General features: G+C 37.6%; 1 protein-coding gene across 2 annotated transcripts in view; it reads right to left on the reverse strand.

Annotated features, from left to right (window-relative positions):
* Nucleotides 1-20155, reverse strand: part of cdkal1 (CDK5 regulatory subunit associated protein 1-like 1) — a 524935-nt gene that overhangs the window by 147098 nt on the left and 357682 nt on the right. For both annotated transcript variants that reach the window (XM_072283563.1, XM_072283562.1), the window contains exon 11: nt 2509-2689. In XM_072283563.1, coding sequence (XP_072139664.1) covers nt 2509-2689 — 181 coding nt within the window. The remainder of the gene's footprint in view (nt 1-2508; nt 2690-20155) is intronic.

Raw genomic sequence — 20155 nt, forward strand, 5'->3', positions numbered from 1 at the left:
ACGTTCTGTTTTGTGACATTTTCTCGCATTTTACAAGATGATTCACAATTTTTCATTTAATCCTGCACTGGCTTTCATAAATTTCTGTTGCTCAAGTTAGAAAGCTTTGGGAACTTCCTTCAGTAACTTGATTCCACTTACAAAGAACAAATACCAAATTGTCTCACGTAATTAGTACTTCGGTACATGAAAAATGGTAAGTTATTTTGCTATTCATCATCAACACATCAGTATCTTACAGGACACAGCTCTACCTTCTGAGGTCATTTGAAGAAAGCACCAGCATGTTTTGAAAGAGAGACAAATGAGTAATATATGAAATAGATTTATCTTTATATCATTTATGTAAAGTTGAAAAAAATTCCAGGTTGGTAGTAAAAATAGAAAGATGGAGTAATCTTTTCAATATATTGCCATTTTAAGATGTTGGTGGTCAAAATGACTTGGGAGTTCATGTACACGAAGTATGAAAAATTAACATAAAAGTACAGTATTGAACTAGAAAGGTAAATAGTTAATTTGGCCTTTGTTTGCAGGTGTAATCCCAGTTACAACAGCAAGTTTTACTGGTACTCTATGGGGCCATGGTACGATGGCACCTGCATGGGACTGGTTTTCCTATCACATGTTTGTGATACTGGGAAAGCACCCAAGTTTACTCAAATAATTCCCTAGCTAGCAGATTTGACATACTGTATAAGGAGCCATCAAACAGGCTAGGCCTAAATTCTTAAGGGGGTTGATAGGACAGATATAGAGATACCCACTGGGGTCACACTCTCAAAACAAGATACAGATGAGAAGTGATTTTCCATTTTGAGATTAGTGAATCATAGCAATTCACTACCAAGACAACTGTCATCCTTGTGGACTCATTACTAACTACTATCTTATTTTTCTTTCTGCATCACTCTTACACACTCAATTGACCTCAAGAGATCAACTGAAGGAGAGATAAGCAAACAACAATAAAGCTGTCCATCATTTAACTGTTTTCTCAAATCAACATTTTGCTTCTTATTGTCATTTGTTTTTCAGCTTTTTGTGGGAGGATGTTACAATATCTACAAAATAGAAAAACACTACCTCTCTTCATCATTGCTAATATAAATATTTATATTGGCAATGCTTCTGATGCCATATATATTTTTTACTGCACCAAAACTTTCTCCATATCAGAACATTTATTTCACATTATTAAAATGTCATTTTATCTGGAAAAAAATCTGTTACAGATCCCATAGGGTGGCTGGATTAGGTTACTAGAGGGAACATCTGGAATATAAATAGCAAAGAAAATGTTTTTGGATAATAGGTCATCCCCTTCATCCACATTGAAACTTATGGAATGCATATTCCCACAAACTGGTCTTTCATTCGCTCACCCCCCCCCCCCTTACATCTGCAAAACATTTACTTATTATAGATACGAGTCATGAAGGAATCACTATTTTTTGGATCTCCAATTACAAAAACACAGCAAAAAATCTAAAATTCTTGATCTGAACTTTAAAAGGGCTAAGCTGCAAGACATAATATGTTTCTGCAGGCGAGAGTTATTTAAGGACTTGCTTGTTCTAATTTATCAGTCTTTAAAGGCACCTTGTTCACAGTACCGTGACATACACACACATGCAGTGGTCTAAATAAGGATTAGTAAAGTCATAATTCAATTTATAATTTATAATGTTGAGTGCTATATGCCAAGTAATAATTGTTAATGTAACAAACTTATCAAGTTATACAGTGAGATAACAGCTGGGACCAGTATTTTTTTGATAGTGTTCAAAAAAATCTGGTGGACAACAAGTAGAATAAACTTTTGCAATACATGATGTTGTTACTGTGCATAGAAGTTGAACTATTTATAGCTTGATGACTACTTGGGGGAGGGGTTAAAACTATGCACAACATTCTTATGATTGCACTTTTTTATATGGTTCCCAGTAGATGCTTTGAACAGAGGGATTATTGTGTGAAGAATGCAGAAATGAGTTTGTGGAGGTCTGCTGTGCTGGACTGTTCATTTGGTTTGTATTTAAATTATGATTTGCAAAAAGAATCTTGATTTTATGAAATACAAGTGTTCCTTCATCATTTTGCATCTCATCATTTAACTCATCAGCCTTGATGGTTGAATAAGCTCAAGTGAAAAGTAGCTCTTGCTGTTGGCCAGAGCAGGAATTTACCATAGCAAAGCATAAGGCTAGTCAAGATGTAAGTAATTAAGAATGCTAGCGAAACATTCTGTAGAAAATCTGGAATGGTGAAGAATTCTGTAAGGTTTGAATTTGGCCATAAATAGCCTACTTCTGTACAGAATATCCAAGACAAAACCCCATTTTTTGTTGGGGATTTAAATTTTGCATTTATTTGTTTCCTTACACTAAACTAATGGAAATGGTAATCAACCATGATCTTAGTTCATTAAAACCTTGTTGTGCCAATGGCTTATCGAATTATAGCCCCTAAAAACCAACCAAAATATTGCCTGAATAAAGAACTCACCACTTGAGCATGTACTTGTTCCATCTTGGCTGCCGGAGTTCCTGGACGTGGGTAAAACTGATTGATGAATAGGCTCGGAAATTTGTACTCCTGTACCAGTTTCAGCGTTTCTTTGAAATCTGCTTCTGTCTCTCCAGGAAAGCCACAGATAATGTCCGTGGCGATTGTAATTCCTGGCACCCTGAGTGAAAAGATGAAGATTAAATATTAAAATGTCTTTCCTGCAAATTGCTAAGGTGTTCAATCTGTTCTGTCATTATTATATTTTGCTGAAACAAGGTTAAAAAGTTAAAGTAAACCAAACATTTATATACTCCTCTTTCATCAGAACTATTATACATTATAAAATCAATTGAACTAATATAAGACAGAAGTTTGGAACAGCTACCTGAAAGACGGTCTTTATTCTTTGAAAGGAAGTGTCCTCCAGATACCATTGAAATTAAAACCACATTATTTGAAGAATGCTTTTTTCAAATGATCATTTTCTTATTCCTTATTTTGTTAACACTTTGAATTCTCCACAAATACTTTGATGTTACCTTTTTGAAAGACGATGGACAACTACTTAAGCTTTGCAAGATTAGTATAGAAAAACACTTAATGAAAAGCTAGTATGAACATTTCAAAGTGAGAGAGAGGAACACCATCTTACTTTTGTTGTCATGCTGTTTGAATTGTGCCTGAGCTTACAGGGGTGTAACGCAGGTTGGAAACGTTGGCATCAAGTCAGTGGGAAGAACTTTTAGAGGTAAAGGAGTAGCAGTCCTTTGTGAAATAACCATCCCGCATTAGTTTAATTTCAGGGGTCATAACTAGTTCAGTTTACGCAATGCAAGAAATCAGGATGACTTTAAAGAACTGGGTCTTTTACCTGTAAAATTTAGTATTTCACATGCAATCATTCAGATCAAAAATGTGTAAAGTAGGTCACAAACCAAAAATCAAAGAAATAAGAAATAAAATCATGGAACAAATGTGCAGAAGTGATGGATTACTGCTCTATGGGGAAAGAACGTTTGTGTAAGTTTTGTTCACCCCTTTAGGCAGGGTGGTGGGAAGCAGCTGTATTAGCCAAATAGATAGCCACAAACTTGGGCTGATTTGTAAGTTGGCAGCAGGATGTGACACTACAGGGACTGAATGGGTCTTTTAGATAGGATCAAAGAATCTATATGCAGCCACGGACATCTTTTGGATCAGATTCAGATTTATTTACCATATGTACATTGAAACATACAGTGAAATGCATCATTTGTGTTAACAACCAACACACCCAAGGATCTGCTGGAGGTTGCCTGCAAGTGTCACCACACTGGCGCCAACACAGAATACCCACCATGCTCAACAGAACAACACGGAACACAACACGACAGATCATATCAAGCAGAAAAGAACAATAGCGAAACAAGCTCCGTTTCTCCCTCCTACGCATCTACCCACTTGTGCACATATACAATCCTCTAAACCTAGGACTAGCCGTCTTCAGCCTCTGACTTCCAGCGGATTCATGTACACTGGGCCTTCGAATTCCCCAGCGAACTTGTAGAGACTCACAGCCTTGCGGGGTCCAGTCATCAGGCTTCAACTTCTAGACTTTCAATTGACCTTTGGGCTTTGATCCTGACTTCTGATTGACTTTTGGGCTTTGATCTTCGGTGCCAACTCAGGAGTCAATGTTGACAATGAACGAGATCCCTCAATAAGGATCCAAACTCCAGGCCTCGAGTTTCAGACTTGCTGATGATGGACTCCGAACAATTTTATTGGTTTGCCAGCCCGACATCCAACCATGCCCATGTTTCTGCCTTCGAATGTGAAGCACAGTCTTACTCTGTCCTTTGATTTCCCCCACATCCTTGTTCCTAAACCTTAACCTGACCCCTAACTCCTCTCTCTGTCCCTAAAACGATCCCTACAAAACCTAAAAAAAAATCAAAGCACCACCCATGACCTTGATGGAGACCGCTGCTTGCCCTTGGGTGGTGGGGGCAGGGTGGTGCATGTAGATATAATCTAAAGGTGATTGGAGGAAAGTTTAGTGGGGATGTCAGAGGTAGGTTTTTTCAACACACTGCCTGGGACAGCGGTGGAGGCAGTAACATTAGGGAGATTTTAAGAGACTCTTAAATAGGCACATGGATGAAAGAAAAATGGGGGGCTATTTGGGAGGGAAGGGTAAAATTGATCTTGGGAGTAGGTTAAGAGGTCAGAACATCATGGGCCAAAAAGGCCTATACAGTACTCTTCAATGCACTATATCCTATATTTACTAGATTCATGTACAAATATGGCCATCAAATCCAACTCAGTATCAGTCTCACCATCAGAATCAGAATCAGGTTTATTATCACCGGCACGTGACATGAAATTTGTTAACTTAGCAGCAGCAGTTCAATGCAATACATAATCTAGCAGAGAGAGAAAAAAAAATAAAATAAAACATAATAATAAATAAACAAGTGAATCAATTGTGTATATTGAATAGATTTTTTAAGATGTGCAAAAACAGAAGCACTGTATATTAAAAAAGTGAGGTAATGTCCAAAGCTTCAATGTCCATTTAGGAATCGGATGGCAGAGGGGAAGAAGCTCCAATGTAAAATTCTGAAAATGCCTCTCTGTAGGTCAGAAAGATTAAAAAGAAAAATTGCATGGGACTGAATTAGCAATAGTAGGTTAGGACTAGATCAGATTTTTTAATTTTGTATCTCAGCAGACCACAAGGTCTGGGTATACAAACACGAGAAAAACTGTAGATGCTGGAAATCCAAGGCAATATACACAAAATGCCGGAGGAACTCAGCAGGCCAGGCAGCATCTATGGAAAGGAATTAAAAAGTCGACTTTCTGCACTGAGACCTTTTATCAGAACTGTTTATTCTTTTCCATAGATACTGTCTGGCCTGCTGAGTTCCTCTAGCATCTTAAGTCTGGGTGCAACTGTATTGTCTCAGTGGTCTCTCTGCAGAATCCACCAAGACATCTTAGACTTCCCAGATCATAAACTTGAGGAGATCTGCCTTCTGTACACATGCCACATTAAGTTGCTGTTAAGTACAATTGTTCCAAAGAAATTAATGGAAAGAAATGGCAGCCAGCAGAACACCCAGTAGATGTTTTAGTTGATTTAATTTAGTTGGTCGAAATATGTTTAATGTAACTATATTTCACAGCCTGTCTGTTTATTAATGCTTTGGTTACTTTTCATTTAATGATTTTTTAAAAAGAGTGCTGTCATTTAAAATGAATGCCTGTGAATCCCATATACATGCATTAGAAAATAAGATCATTACTTAAAATGAACAGGCAGGAGCGGTTATATATGAGGGATGATTGATAAGTTTATGGCCTAAAGTAGAAGAAGTCAATTTTAGAAAACCTAGCACATTTATTTTTCCTACATTTACACACTTAGTCCAACAGTCATGGAGCATACGGATCTCGTCTTTGTAGAAGTCGGCATCTTGGACCTCCAGAAGTGGTCCACAGAAGGGGTGGGTGATTGATAAGTTTGTGGCCTAAAGTAGAAGGAGATGAGTTATTAACTTCAAACTTTCTGTATTTTCACTCAAAGAGTTGAACTGCACGTGCATGTAATGAGAGCTGTATAACTTACCTCCATATCAATCACCCCTGCTGTGGACCACCTGGAGGTCCAAGACGCCCTCGTTAAATCCGCGTGCAGTTCAGCTCTTTGAGTGAAAATACAGAAAGTTTTAAGTTAATAACTTATCTCCTTCTACCGTAGGCCATGAACTTATCAATCACCCCTTGTACATCCATTGTGCCTGGAAGAAGAATATCAAAACCATTATGAGATTCAAGCTAATCCTCTGTCGCTGCAGAGTTTAAATGCTCCAAAGTGTTGTGTTAATCCATGCTGATCAATTCCACTCACCCCCCCAGCCCCCACTGCTACCGTCCCGGTGCATTATTCTTCTGGTGCAAATCATGTGGATCACAAGCAGGTAACTGGTGAGGTCAGGTAGCTCACCAACCAGTGAAAGAACTGGGCAGAGCAGTTATAATGATAGGTGGCCAGAATCAATTTCAGCTCCATTGTTTCAGTGTATGCAAGACAGTTAATATATTCTGGATGGCTGCATGGCAAACTGCAAATCTGTCACTAGGTTGTTTGCTTCAATAATGTACCACTTGATGTAATATCTGGAGATATCTGCATAGCAAGTATCTTCCCTGCTGGTGAGAGGAAGTAGCCCTCTCATAAAATCAACAAGGTGTGATTGTAGTGACCACTAAAGTGAACAACAGTGGCATGTTTCAACGCTGCGACCGATTTAATGATCATTTTGTATCAGTAGGATAAACATAGTAGCACATTCACCTAATCCTCAGTGCAATGACCGCAACCCTTCAATCAACTTGTGTAAATTTACATCTATTCCCTTTGCTGGTATGCCTGGTTATTTTCTTCCTCCAGTTCTTCATATCCTATCTACCCAAAGAGTCACAGTACACTTATTATCAAAGTATGTATGCAATATACAACCCTGAGATTCTTCTTCCCACAGACAGCCATGAAACAAGGAAAAAAAACTTGGAATCAATTCAAAGAAAAACATCAACACCCACCTCACCAACTGTGCACAAAAAAACCCACATCACCCAAAAGGGCAACGAGTGAAAAACACAGGATATAAAACACAAAATTCAAAGAGCCCAGGCATATTTCAGTTCAGCTCAGTGTCTGTCATCTGCAGGTTACTGCAAGTCAAAAACAGCCGAAATAGCAACAAAAAAAAGGAGTGACCAGAAACCAAAAGCACATCATAACATGAACTACAGAGTCCAATCCACAAACCATGTTGATTAACCTTGCCCATGACCCGGATTCCAGCACCATCTCCTTTATTGGCACCCTACAAATGCTCTCCATTGATCACATAACATTTTCAATAACACACAGTCATGGATTTATTCTTCACCTTCTTGTAGGGTAAAACACAGAAAGACAGTGAATTGTATAGCATACGGGAGCTCCCAGCTACTCTAGTTCAGACTCTACATGAAAACTTGCCTGCTTGCCTTGCACTCCACGAATGATACATTACCACCTAGCAATGGTCATGCAGCATTACAGCTCATTGCTAACAATGCCATGACACCATTGAGGATTGATTATCATGGAACCAGAATGTTGATCAAAGTGCTTCTACCTCTCACCTATTTCTCCACTCTTCCCTGATGTCCAGGTAGAAGGGAGTTTAGTGAGTGAGTTAGTCAGTATCCCTCATTTTTAATAATGGTCGTGTCTGCCATTAAACAGCTGCTGTCGCTCAAAGATGTGAGTGCACTACTGCCTGAATACCAGCTGAGGGCACGGGAATTGCACCTAGTAAATTCCAGAAAGGGGAAAAGTACAGAGCAGAAATTGCAAAAACATGTTTTCAGAATTTTTTTTTATTCCACCAGGCCAGGAACCCATATCCTCTCGCAGCCCAATTGGAACTGTCACTTCCAAATATTTAGAAAGAAAGACTAGCATTAAAGTGATCTGCAGTATCTGTAAAAAAAATATATATCCTATTAGATTGGTGATTAGATTTATAATATGCAGAGTATGTTATAAACCTGAGGAATTTATAGAACATTAGAAGCAGGAAAAGGTTGACTACAACCCAGCAGTACCCATCAATATTGGATGATTCTCTATGAAGGACTGCTGGTTAAAGTCATGATATTAATAACTTCAGGACCTATAATCTACTAGTTTGCCTGTTGCAAATCATGCAATGGTGAAGCCTTACTAGATGTCCCAAGGGTTTCTTCTGGATGGCATTATGGCACAGTAGGCTTGTATGTTCTCCCTACAACCTCATGTGTTTCCAACCGTCCTTTTCACCTCCCCTATGCCACTTTTGTTTCCTCTCACATCCGACAATGTACTGGCTGCTAGGTTACCCATTTATAGCTAGCTAGTTGAAGAATCAGGGAAGTCTTAATGGGCGAATGTGAAATAAAGTGGAGGGAACTAAGTGGGCGAGTGGGATTGCTTTGAGACCCAACGTTCACTCAATGGCCGAATGATCTTCTTTAATGCATAATCAACCACAAAATAAAACTGATACAGACAAAATGGATTACAAGAACAAATTAACAAGAAAAATAAATGCACATTGCAAGACCTATAGACATATATTAAAATAAACCAAATGTTGCTCTCTTAGAAACTGAGACAGGTATTTTAAATGGATAGGGGCAGGGGTAGGGGATGGCAAGCAAATAGCAAAAACATTAAGCAAAAAATTTCTATCCGTCCTCACATTAGAACAGGAGGAGGATTTAAAACAATAACTATCTCTGGAGAAAAAGTATTAAATATTGGCATTAAGGACTGACAATTCCACTGCAATTAATGGTTTCCATCCAAGGGTTCTAAAAGCAACAGATGTAGACAGTGAATACACTGGTTGTAATACAAAACATTTCTAGAAACGTCACCAATAGATTAAAAAAGCAGGGAGCATTCAACCACGTTTCAAAAAGGAACCAGGAGAATAAAGAGGGACGTGAATACTAGTTCACCACATATTTAACACCAGGAAAATACTACAGTTCATTACGAAGTAGGTCATGAGAGACTGCTTGGAAAGGTACTGCATGGGGTCAACATGGCTTCATTAAAAGAAATAATGTTTAACAAATTGCTTAAAATTCTTTGAAAATGTGTCCAGTAGGATAGATAAAGGTGATCCACTGAAAGTACTGTATTTGAATTTCTAAAAGATAGTCGGTGAGATGCCACATAAAACCTGGATTACTGCTCATGGATTGAGAGAAATGTATTAGTATTGGTAGAAGGTAGGAGTAAAAATTATCTAGTCATTTTCAAGTTGCTAAGCTGTAGCAATGAATTCTGTGATCTCAGTTATTCATCATCTATAATAATCACTTCGATGAAGAGGGCTAATTAATGCATTCATGTCTGTTGACAAAACAAAGTGGATAGGGAAATAAATGGAGAGACACAAGGGATTAACCACTGTACATGTATGTGCTGGTTCACCGAGAGAACAAACTGATGGCAAATGGAATCTGAGAAGCACATATGAGAGGTTGTTATTCTCTTTGGTTGGAAGAACAGTAACAGTATTATTTCAATGGTGCAAGACAGGCGTACAGAGGAATCTCGGTGTCCAAGAAAGTGCAGTCTTTATTGCCAATTTGTTGATGGGCAAATAGGACTTGCTGTGAATAAATATAAGAGATTCTCCAGATGCTGGAAATTGCTCTTGATGTGAATATGTGGCTTTCGGTACTCAAGGCAATTTCGGATGATCCCAATCACTGGGAGGATGATGAAAGAAACTCCGGAGCATTCTAGAACTATTGAGTCTAAGGGTAACTAAGATATGGACGAGAGTTTTGGCAGCAGAGGTGCTGAGGGGATAGAAATAGATGGTTTTAATGATAATTGAACATGGTACCAAAGCTCTCCGTGGGGTCAAATGCAACACCAAGGTTTCAACAGTACGTTTTGCACAGCTACAAAATAAAGAGGTAGAGTAGGTGATTAGCAATCAGAGCTCATGTCAGGCATTGTAAAACAAACATTGTAGCAGAAGCTGTGCATTTCACTCTGCACCTGAAATTCAGTTCCTTTGAAGTTAACAGAACCAAATTTCAGATGCATAGCACAATGACATACAGGACTCTGTTTTTAGCATGTGACTAAAGGCAGGCTTCCACTGAAAGAACTTTAGTTTTCTTATTGTATTGTGGGAGAAGATCTCCAGTCATTCAGTTTTTGGATGTCTGACTATTTTGAGAAAGCAGAGGTGTCAAAAGAAGTGCAGCGTGGTAGAACTGGGCATAATCAACAGTGTAAAACATAAATGTTATATTATAGTATCTGACAAACATCTGTGCAGATAACCCAGTGCCAGAGCATCATCTCCTTTCAGTCAATGCCACTAAGAGCACAAATACTTGTTAGTTACAACACATGCTCTTTGTGGGACCTTTTACATCAGATGATTGCTTTGTTTCCCACATAAGAGTCTCCACTCCAAAAACAAACAAAGCCTTTACTTACTGCATCAGCAAGCTAACTGATCCAACTGGTAGTTCTACTGCTAATCCTGCACATGATCAGTTTATTCAATAAATGAGGGCTTAATTATTTATAAATGATGTATTCAGTGTTGAGTGTGTGCCGTCAGGCTACTGTACCTCCTTCCCGAAAACAGGGCATGTCTTGGATACTACAGAGGCTACTGCCCATGCTGGAGGTGACTAAGTTTACAAGTCTCTGAAGCTTATTTCGATCCTCTGCAGTAGCCACCCCCCCCCCATACCAGGTGCTGATGCAGCCAGTCAGAATGGTCTCCAGGATACATCTGTAGAAATTTGCCATAATTTAGGATAAATCCAGCTATCAGCAAAGGCCTTTTCTATAGAGCAAGTTGAAGTGAATTTTCTGAATCTCTTCTATTAAAGGAATTTTTTCCTGAAAAACATTCCTTATGGATCTCCTCAAGTTAAGATATTCTCATACGAGGTGTAATTTAACAGGTTGAAAGGACTTCATTGATTCATAGAGACATACTGTTGCGAAGAACAGGTGAACCCAAACACAGGACACTGGCACGGAGCTATAGTTAGGATGCAGTCGAGGGCATGAGCGTGGCTGGAGCTGAATGGCAAACAGGAGGGTGAATGGAAAAGCAGGAGGCAGGCAAAACTTAACTTGATACAGGGCGTTGCTGGAGCTGAACGGCAAACAGGAGACAGGAGGCAGGCGATTCTTATCTTGACACGGAGCTTTGCTGGAGCTAACCGGCAAACAGGAAAGGCAAGCGGCAGGTAATACTTATCTTGACATGGAGAGGCAGAGTTACACAGGTAAACCTCTGTACTGAAGTACAGCTTAGAATACACAATCCTAAGCAGCTGGGAACGTGAATTACCACACTGGTTAAGACAACGATCTGGTGATGAGTGGATGCAAAGCCGGGGTATTTATGCAGGTTTAGATGAGAATCAAGTGTGCCGCAATCAAAGGGAATTAGGAGAATATGGGGAATTAACGGTTGGAACGTGACACGTACGGCTTTTTGACCCACCAAGTCTGTGCCGACTATGGCACGGAGGTGCTCTCATCCTATATTAATTCCATTTTCCTTTCCATATTCTCATCAATTCCACTTAGATTCTTGCACTACCTACTGGGAGAAATTCACAGTTGCCAAGCCTTTGTCTTTGGGATATCGGATAGAATTAGGCATGTGATCACAGGGTGCAAACTCCACACAACACCTGTGGTCAGAGTTGAACTCATGTCTCTAGTGCTGTGACACAGCAGTCCTACTAAACTGTGCCACTCTGCAGCTCCTTTCTCCATTGATATCTTGGACACATCTCTACCACGGTCAGCATGAAAGCTATGATTGTATGGACACTATTATAAGCATGTCCTCTGTAACAGTGGCAGATTTTGATCCTAAAAGGTGATCTGTCAATTATATCTTTAGATGAGGATCTTTGGGCTAATCTCTCCCTCCTTACTCACTCAAAGTGAGATATCATCCTGCAGCAACAACCTTAATGACCTTATCCTCCCTACAAGCATCCTCAGCACCATTTTATTCCTCTGAAGTCAGGAGCTGTTGGATCCTGGTGTTTAAATCCAAGGTTCTTTAATTAGTCAGGAATGAGGCATAACACTTGTTGCTTCACAATCGCTTTACTAAGAGTTGGCAGAACAAAAAGAACAGTGAATCTTAATATTGGAAGACGAGAGGATCTAAAGATGAAATCTAGCATAAAACAGCTACTTTTATACCCAAAAGATAAGAAAATTCCATAGATAACAATAATCCAATTAGAAAACTTACTTAATACTATTACAACTTATTTAAAATTAACCAATGAGAAAATACTAGGCACTTAATGAAAGAACAAAAAACTTTCCAGAATTATACTTTATATAGCCTCTAGAGGCACATTAAATTGCTATGTATATAACGACTATTTAAAATACAAGCAGATAATTGATTGTTAAACTTCAAAGACAATTAAAGTAAGTGTTGGATCCAACAGAGCTCAAACTGGGTGGAAATTATGGACATAAACCTGTGTTTTACTACTTTATGGCACAACTCAGAATACCAATGTGCTTCACTGTCACTGAACAGATTTTATTGAGGGCGAACAGTCCAGTGTTTACTCTTTTCCACAGATATGGCCTGGCCTGCTGAATTCCTCCAGCATTTTGTGTCTGTTACTTTGAATTTCCAACATCTGTGGATTTTCTTGTGTTTGAAATTTTATTAAGGAATAGTAAAAAAAAAGATGAACATTAAATCCTCATCTCTCTATATTTTCTACCCCCCTCTAATTCTTTCATTACTCCTCTTTTCTTAAATGCAAAGATCCCAAGATGGAGCCGAGGTGGTGCTATGTTTGAACATACCTTCTGTGTGATGACATCATTGATGTTATCAACCAATTAATTTCCCTGGGGATCATATCACAATCAAGTCTGATTTCAGTATCACTTTAAAACTACATACATGCATTTCTAATAAGGAATTGGTGAGGAACTGTTCAGAAAATATTCCTGCCTGATTCTTCTCTTCATAAATCAGGTATTCACTGATTGCACAGATCAGGAATTAAACAAACCCTGTGAACATTTCTGGATCACGCTCAAATGATACAATGTATTTATCCATCAAATGATAGAAGTGATGTAAGCTTATAATTAAATGATTCTTTTTCTATTTAATATGCAAGTAGAATTCTCTATGTAGGCTACATTTCCTCAATGTCCTGGATAAATCTATGCCATATGGTAAGAGTAAATGCAGTGATTGTATAGACACTTCAACAGAGGGTTTCCTGATTCGTGGTTTGATCGAACATACATGTGCATCTTTGAGATACTAGATTTATTTGGCATTTTTTTCAGAGCACACAGGGTTTATATTCAGTATCAGAAAAGGAAAATTCTAGTTCTCCATGAGAAAAACTTGGGTGACACAAATTAAAAGTAAATTGCAAATAAAGAAATAAGACTTGATTGCTCAGTGTACTTACAATAACCAACTGCATACTCTTTGAAGTTGCTTTATTTTTAATCCTGATTTTGACATTGAATATTGGTTTTCAGACCATTCAAGTGGAGCTGAGTTTCAGCTCGCACAACTGTGCAGTGCTTCAAGATAATCTCAGATTACCTTGCGTATTTATAACATGGCTAGAAGGGTATGATGTCCTCTTCATTTCATTTCAGCATACTACAAGCCATCATATGGCCCGCCAAGTCATCAGAGAAAGGGAGAGTAACACTCAGCCAACTTTTAACTTGGGAGTTTAACTTGAAAAATACTGAACCCACCAAAAGGAACCATAACACAAATTATACTCTAAAGCAAGCGTTTTTGAAAACTCCAGAGAAACACCAATTAATAATAGATTGCAAAACACCTTCAAAGAGAGGAGGACTATGCAAGTTTTCATGCCTGTTGATTAAAATTTTAAAAATGTTTTGATTGAAATGCATATTGAACAAACCTTAAAAACATTTATATTTTACTGAATGGTTTACTTCCCCCTTGTACATTTGTCATTGATGATACTATAGCTAAGGGTGGAGGAGGTTTCTGTCAAGGAAGCGTTAAAGCCTTCACAAACTTTCTGGCAACTTCAACACGGCGGGATCTCAGCAATATAATCAAATTCTTTGAGGAAAAGTACAATGTTTGATTTATTGGTGCAGCTGAAATTCATCTGGCCAATACCAAACATTAGGTTCATACGAAGGAGCCTTCTCCTTTGCAGAAGTTCTTGGTGGTTTTAGCTGTGGATGGGTGTCTGCTTCACGATAATGTTTTGGTATATTTTGGTATAATCTTGGTATATTTTGAAGCTCTTATGTCAGGTACCATAAATGTTAGGAAGGCTGGGAGCAAAGATTACAATTGCCAGTAAGTGACCAAGCATTTCAACATTAAGAACAAAATGTGAATTTGTTCATTATAGACCTTGGGAAATATTTTGGGCTGAATAACTAATAACACAATTTATGTTCTTAATTTTATAAAGCTTTTCAACAGAAATTTGAAGCCATTTTCTTTGTTGACCAAGTGAACTTAGAGCCGTCTAGTTGCACTTAAATGCAATGCATTTAAACTGAAACATGATGTGCTTTCTACTAAATAGTTTTTTTTATTCCCTTAGCTTTGTCTGTAAAAAGGTCAGTGCTATTTGCCGCTGCATGACAAGCAATAAAATAAACTGAAACATCAACATATTTTTGAAAAAATAAATACATGATCATTGACAGAGGTGGAACTACAATACTGCATTCCATCCACTCCAGGTTACTACAGACTTAAATTATGTGAAATAACAAAAATTACTTCCAATAAATTACAACTAATATTCCAATTGTAAGTAATTAATATTGTATTTGTTCCTTTTAATAGTTTAAAATATACATATTTCTTTCTAAATGTATGAATCATAAATAAGAAGAATATTTGTAAAGGACAGCTGTAAAGGTTAGTTAGAATAATAAGAAAATACCAAAGAACAAGTAATTCAGATTTTTTGAATTTGTAGGAAATAAATGCTTGGTTATTAAGGAAGCTACTTAACTGTGGGATTCGGTGGGGATGAAATTCTTTGTCAATTTCTAATGGCAGAACACGAATCCGTGGTCTGCTCCATTACTCTGCATCGATTAAGGGGTGTCGAACAAGATTAAAATCATTGAGGACAAGAGAGAAAAATGAACAGGTGTTCAGTGCTGTCTGCCTGTGTTTGACCGGCCTCTCTCGCTGCTGCTCTCGAAGTTGCAGGATTCTTGGGACCCACGCAACCGGGTTTGCCTGCAACATCAGTCTTCTGGGTGGGCCTGCTTCAACACTGAACATGCTCCACAGTTGTGGACTCACTTTGAGGGCTCAGTTCACATTCCTTGTGTGTTTATTTTTGTTTACGTTCTTTTTACTGTTTCCATGATTTGATCAGGCCACCACTAGCACAGTGCTGAAGACTCACTTCTGGGGTTTCTACAGTTAATGTTATTTGTTTATTTCTTATTCTTTGCAAGAGTTGTTATTTTTTTGCATATTGGGTTTCTGATGGTCTTGTGTGGTGGTTTTCTTTGAATGGGTTCTATTGTGTTTCTTTGTTTTGCGGCTGCCTGCAAGAAGACGAATCTCAAAGTTGCATTGTGTATACATACTTTGATAATAAATGTAATTTGAATGGCTGCATGATAGAAAATGGAATATGACTCATTAGAATACCATGAATTTTCTAGCCATCTCCTGACATTATAATGCTTGATGGGATCATATTCTATAGAGAACTGCTTGTAAAAGAAATCCAATTTTAACAGGCTCAATATTTGATATCTACACCAAGAAAAAAGGGCAGGTTGTTTCACAATGCATTTCTATTTGTTAAAAAAATTCAAGTTACTCATGTTGATTACTATTCAAGTTTTGTTACAGCAGGATTTTTATTTTCACTCATACAAGTGATTTTAATGGCTATTAAAATCTTTGCTGAGACAATTGCTGCTAATTTTCAGTCCTTTCTTGAAAAGGTATGGTGGCTTCAAGTTGAAATATGAATGGTATAAAGGAAAATGGACTCAAAAATTTAAATATTTTTCAATATAGAAAACTAATTGGTTGCAATATTAGATGGTGTGGGGAGGAGGATGGCAAAGTATGTTTTTTAATTAAGGAATTAAATATTTATTGATTTTAATAATTTATAATCTAGAAGATTTGTGTTTAGAATGGTGTTTATGAACAAAATTTGAAAAATGCTCTTTAAAACTTTAAAGATCTATGTCACTGAATGATAATGAGACAATAAGTATTTTAAGTATTGCGTCAATCCCCTGTGTTCAGTTATTCAGTATGAATTAAGACATTGCATATGTTCTGGGGGTTCAAGTTTATGGAAAGTTTATGAGGTTGGGGATAGAACCTCAATCTCCTCTTGGAGTGCAACATTACAGCCTCAGGGTTGTGCTGATGAACTGCCCCTCCATCCTATGCTAGGTCAGAAGGAGAATCCAAAACATCATTGACATCTATGAGGATTCTAGGGTGGGGGAGGGGGCAAAAGACAAAGCGAATTGTTCTTTTCCACTTATTCTTGCTCCAGTTTTTTAATTTGATTATGTTCAAGTGATGTATGTGCCTTATAACTTATTAATTCTTAATGTTATAATTTTAGTAAAGTAAGTAACATAATACTCGGATACTTGAATAAGGAATTTTGTTAATTAAAAATATACAAGAAAATGTTTACTCATGAAAATGTGTGTCTGAATAGGCAGTGAAAGAAGATATCAAAGTATTGTTCTTTCCAAGCTTTGTTCTTTCCAAGAGCAAAAAAGCCTCCTTTATTCCTGTATGATCTTATGGTGTTTGCTCTGCTACTAATGTTTCTCTCATCCTCTCCTTTTGCATTCTTTATTTTTTAATACATGCACAGATATGCAAATCTTTTCCTTGGCTTCTTTTTATTTCCTTCTGTCTCCCATCTTCCACTTTTGAAACTGAAGTTAGCTTCATGGCATTTGGATTAGATCCAGAAGTAAGAGGTACTTCAAAATATCAAAGGCTAAACACTGGAAAAAGGGAATGTAGAATTATGCTGTTGAAATATATGATTTTAATGAAAATAAAACTAAGTGCATATTTCAGTAGTTTGGAATGAAGTTTGCATTATTAAAGTTGCTGCTGACATAGAAAGGGTATTAGTATTGCTGCTTATTTCAATGTCAGTACAATTTCTGGAACCTGCGGTAACTGAGATGAGTAAATTCATCCATTTCGCTTAAATTATTTAAAAAAAAAGGGACAAATTCAACTAGACAGATGACATTTTCTCAATCATGTATAATCCACTGATTTTAAATCAATGTTTGAAAAGCCAGCTCCTCAGAGGACTGTAATAGTTCAGATGAATCTGTACAGCCAGCTCACTGTGTTAGAATCACAGTTACAGAATTATACAGCAGAGAAACATGTTTTTGGCCCACTTTCTCCATGCCAACCATCAAGTACTTACTCTATGTACCAACACTTGGCCCGTAGCTTTCTATGCTTTGGCAATTCAAGTGTTCACCTCGACACCTCTGAAATGATGTAACAGTTCATGCCTCCACCACCCTTTCAAGATATATCCACCCTGTAATGAACAAATAATCTTCCTTATATCCCCTCTAACCGTTATTCTTAACGTTAAATCTCTGTCCTTTGGTTATAGGCACCTCTGTTATGGGGACTTTTTAAAAAAACTCTCTGCCCTATCTGTTATTCATAATTTTGCACAGCCCTATTAGGCCTTTCTTCAAACTTCCCTCCTCCAAAGAAAACAAATCCGTCCCATCCAATCCCTCTTCAGAAGCGAGGCACTTCATCCCAGATTTCCTTTCTTTAAAAGGCATGCTGATTGCAGCTGCTTTTAAAACAAAATAACCACAATTGAAAAACACTGATTTTCAGTTGACAAATTTTACACTTTTTATAGCACCAGTGAGTTTTGTTTTTCCCAGTGCAAAAGACAACAAACAGCAGCAATAATGAACAGGATTTGGAAAGCCGGTCTCTATTTCTATGAAGACCTGCAGATGGAACAGTTTGCAAGTTAGAAATGCAGCCACAAACCGAGTTCTCACATGTCAGAAGAAGTCTGTAGACCACAGCAGCTGGCAAATCCAAGTTTTGCTCTCCCAAAAGCTCATTCTTATATAAGGACTGTACATAAAATTAGTGTTTATAACCTGTGGAAGATCTATATAGCTTCATTTGCATGATATCAGCAATGAAGAAGTAGAATTATAAAGACAGACTTGGAACACCAAGATAGAGTGGTGGTGGAGAGAATGTTTCCTATTTCCTATAGTGGGGAAGTCTAGGAACAGAGGACACAGCTTTAGATTTGAGAGGCGTCCCTTTGTGAAATTCATTGCCACAGACGGCTGTTGAGGCTAAAATCTTTGAGCAGTGGAGGCTGATAGGTTCTTGATTAATAAGGGTATCAAAGGTTACAGGGGGAAGGAAGGAGAATTGGGTTGAGAGGGATAATAAATCAGCCACGATGGAATGGTGGAGCAGACTCAATGGGCTGAATGGCCCAATTCTGCTCCTGTGTCTTATGACTGTGCCCTCTTCTTCAAAATGCAGTAGCTTAACAGAATAAGGGGTTACAATATTATGTTTGGGTTTGGAGCTCATTATCACAGAGCATAGAGAGAGGTTAGCCAGTTTACAGAAGTGAAAGAAAGGTCAAGGGAGCGAAACTAGTAGGTGACAGGTGGAGCTCGATAAGGAGGGGACGACAGGGTAGATCAATACAGATGGAGGAGAGAACAGAAAAGATGAACCAAGGGAAAGAATTCCCAGGGAGTAAGGATGTGACTGATGGAAGCAAATGGGGGAGGAGGGGGAGAAGGGGAAAGTAAAGATCAACAAAAGGACAGAGAATTCTCTGGTGGGAATGGGAAAACAATACAGAGGAAAAGATTTAATCTAATTAAACCCTATTGAGTTAAAATGCAAAGATATTTGTTGAATACCTCTTAAATTAATAAAGAAACCAATTAACAATAACTAAGTTCATAAGATATAGAAGGAGAATTACATCAATCAGCAAGAATAGAGAGCAATATATTTCTGGATATTAGGACATAAAGGGATATTGTAACAGTGTACAAAATATTGTATTTAGCCAGAAGATCATTCATGACTTTGTTGAATGGTGCAGCAGGCATGAGGGACTGACTCACTTGCCCTGCTCTTATTTCTTATTTTTCTCTTATTTATTAAATCTTCTTTATTGAAAGTTTTTTGTGAATTACTTTTTAAAGGAAAAAAATGACATTATTAGGAAGTTTGAGCTACCACATTATTCTCCTCACAATCCTAAAAGCCCAAACTAAAATTCTGTTGTTCCAAAGATGAATAATTTTGTTGTGTAAGACAAGAACAGCTACAATATGTCGGTCAGATTATGGACAAGTCCAAAAGAAAATGTATAATATTGTGATGTCCCTCTCCCCTGCTCTGTTGTTGCAAATATAAAACCAATGGAACTGGCAAGTAAGCTACTTGTTCACCGCCAACAGTGCTGTTTTGTGCAACATAGTAAGCAATGGTCTCCACAATAAGTCAATCTGATGTTGCTCTCAACTGCTCTGAAGCATGGAGCCCAATTTTACAGCAGTTGAAAAATAAAGCCAAACAGAGACAATTACCAAATCTGTAACAGTGTTGCTTTCTGAATACAGTGCTTGTCTCTGCATACATGGGAATACTATGTTTATACACAGAAATATGAAAAATGTATTTAACTTGAAAATGTCCAGAAATGTAGTTCTAAACTTGAAAATTTAGATCTGAATATCAAAATGTACAATTGTTGACCTTTCTTAAATGAAGAGTGAACAAATATTCAGCAAACATTACTAAAATAAATTGGATAGTAAAACCTTAATGTGTTGTCAGGTTAGTGTTGATAATTAAAATCCATATTTAAAGAATGCAAATTCATCAGCTTCAGGCCAGAGTTAGAAGTCATCATTGGCTGTAACATTTTCTGTCTGCTAATGGTCGGCTTTCTGCAGCCAAGACATTAAGTGGTGCAG

Source organism: Mobula birostris, chromosome 19 (genome assembly GCF_030028105.1).
Source record: "Mobula birostris isolate sMobBir1 chromosome 19, sMobBir1.hap1, whole genome shotgun sequence".
NCBI classification, from domain to species: domain Eukaryota; kingdom Metazoa; phylum Chordata; class Chondrichthyes; order Myliobatiformes; family Myliobatidae; genus Mobula; species Mobula birostris.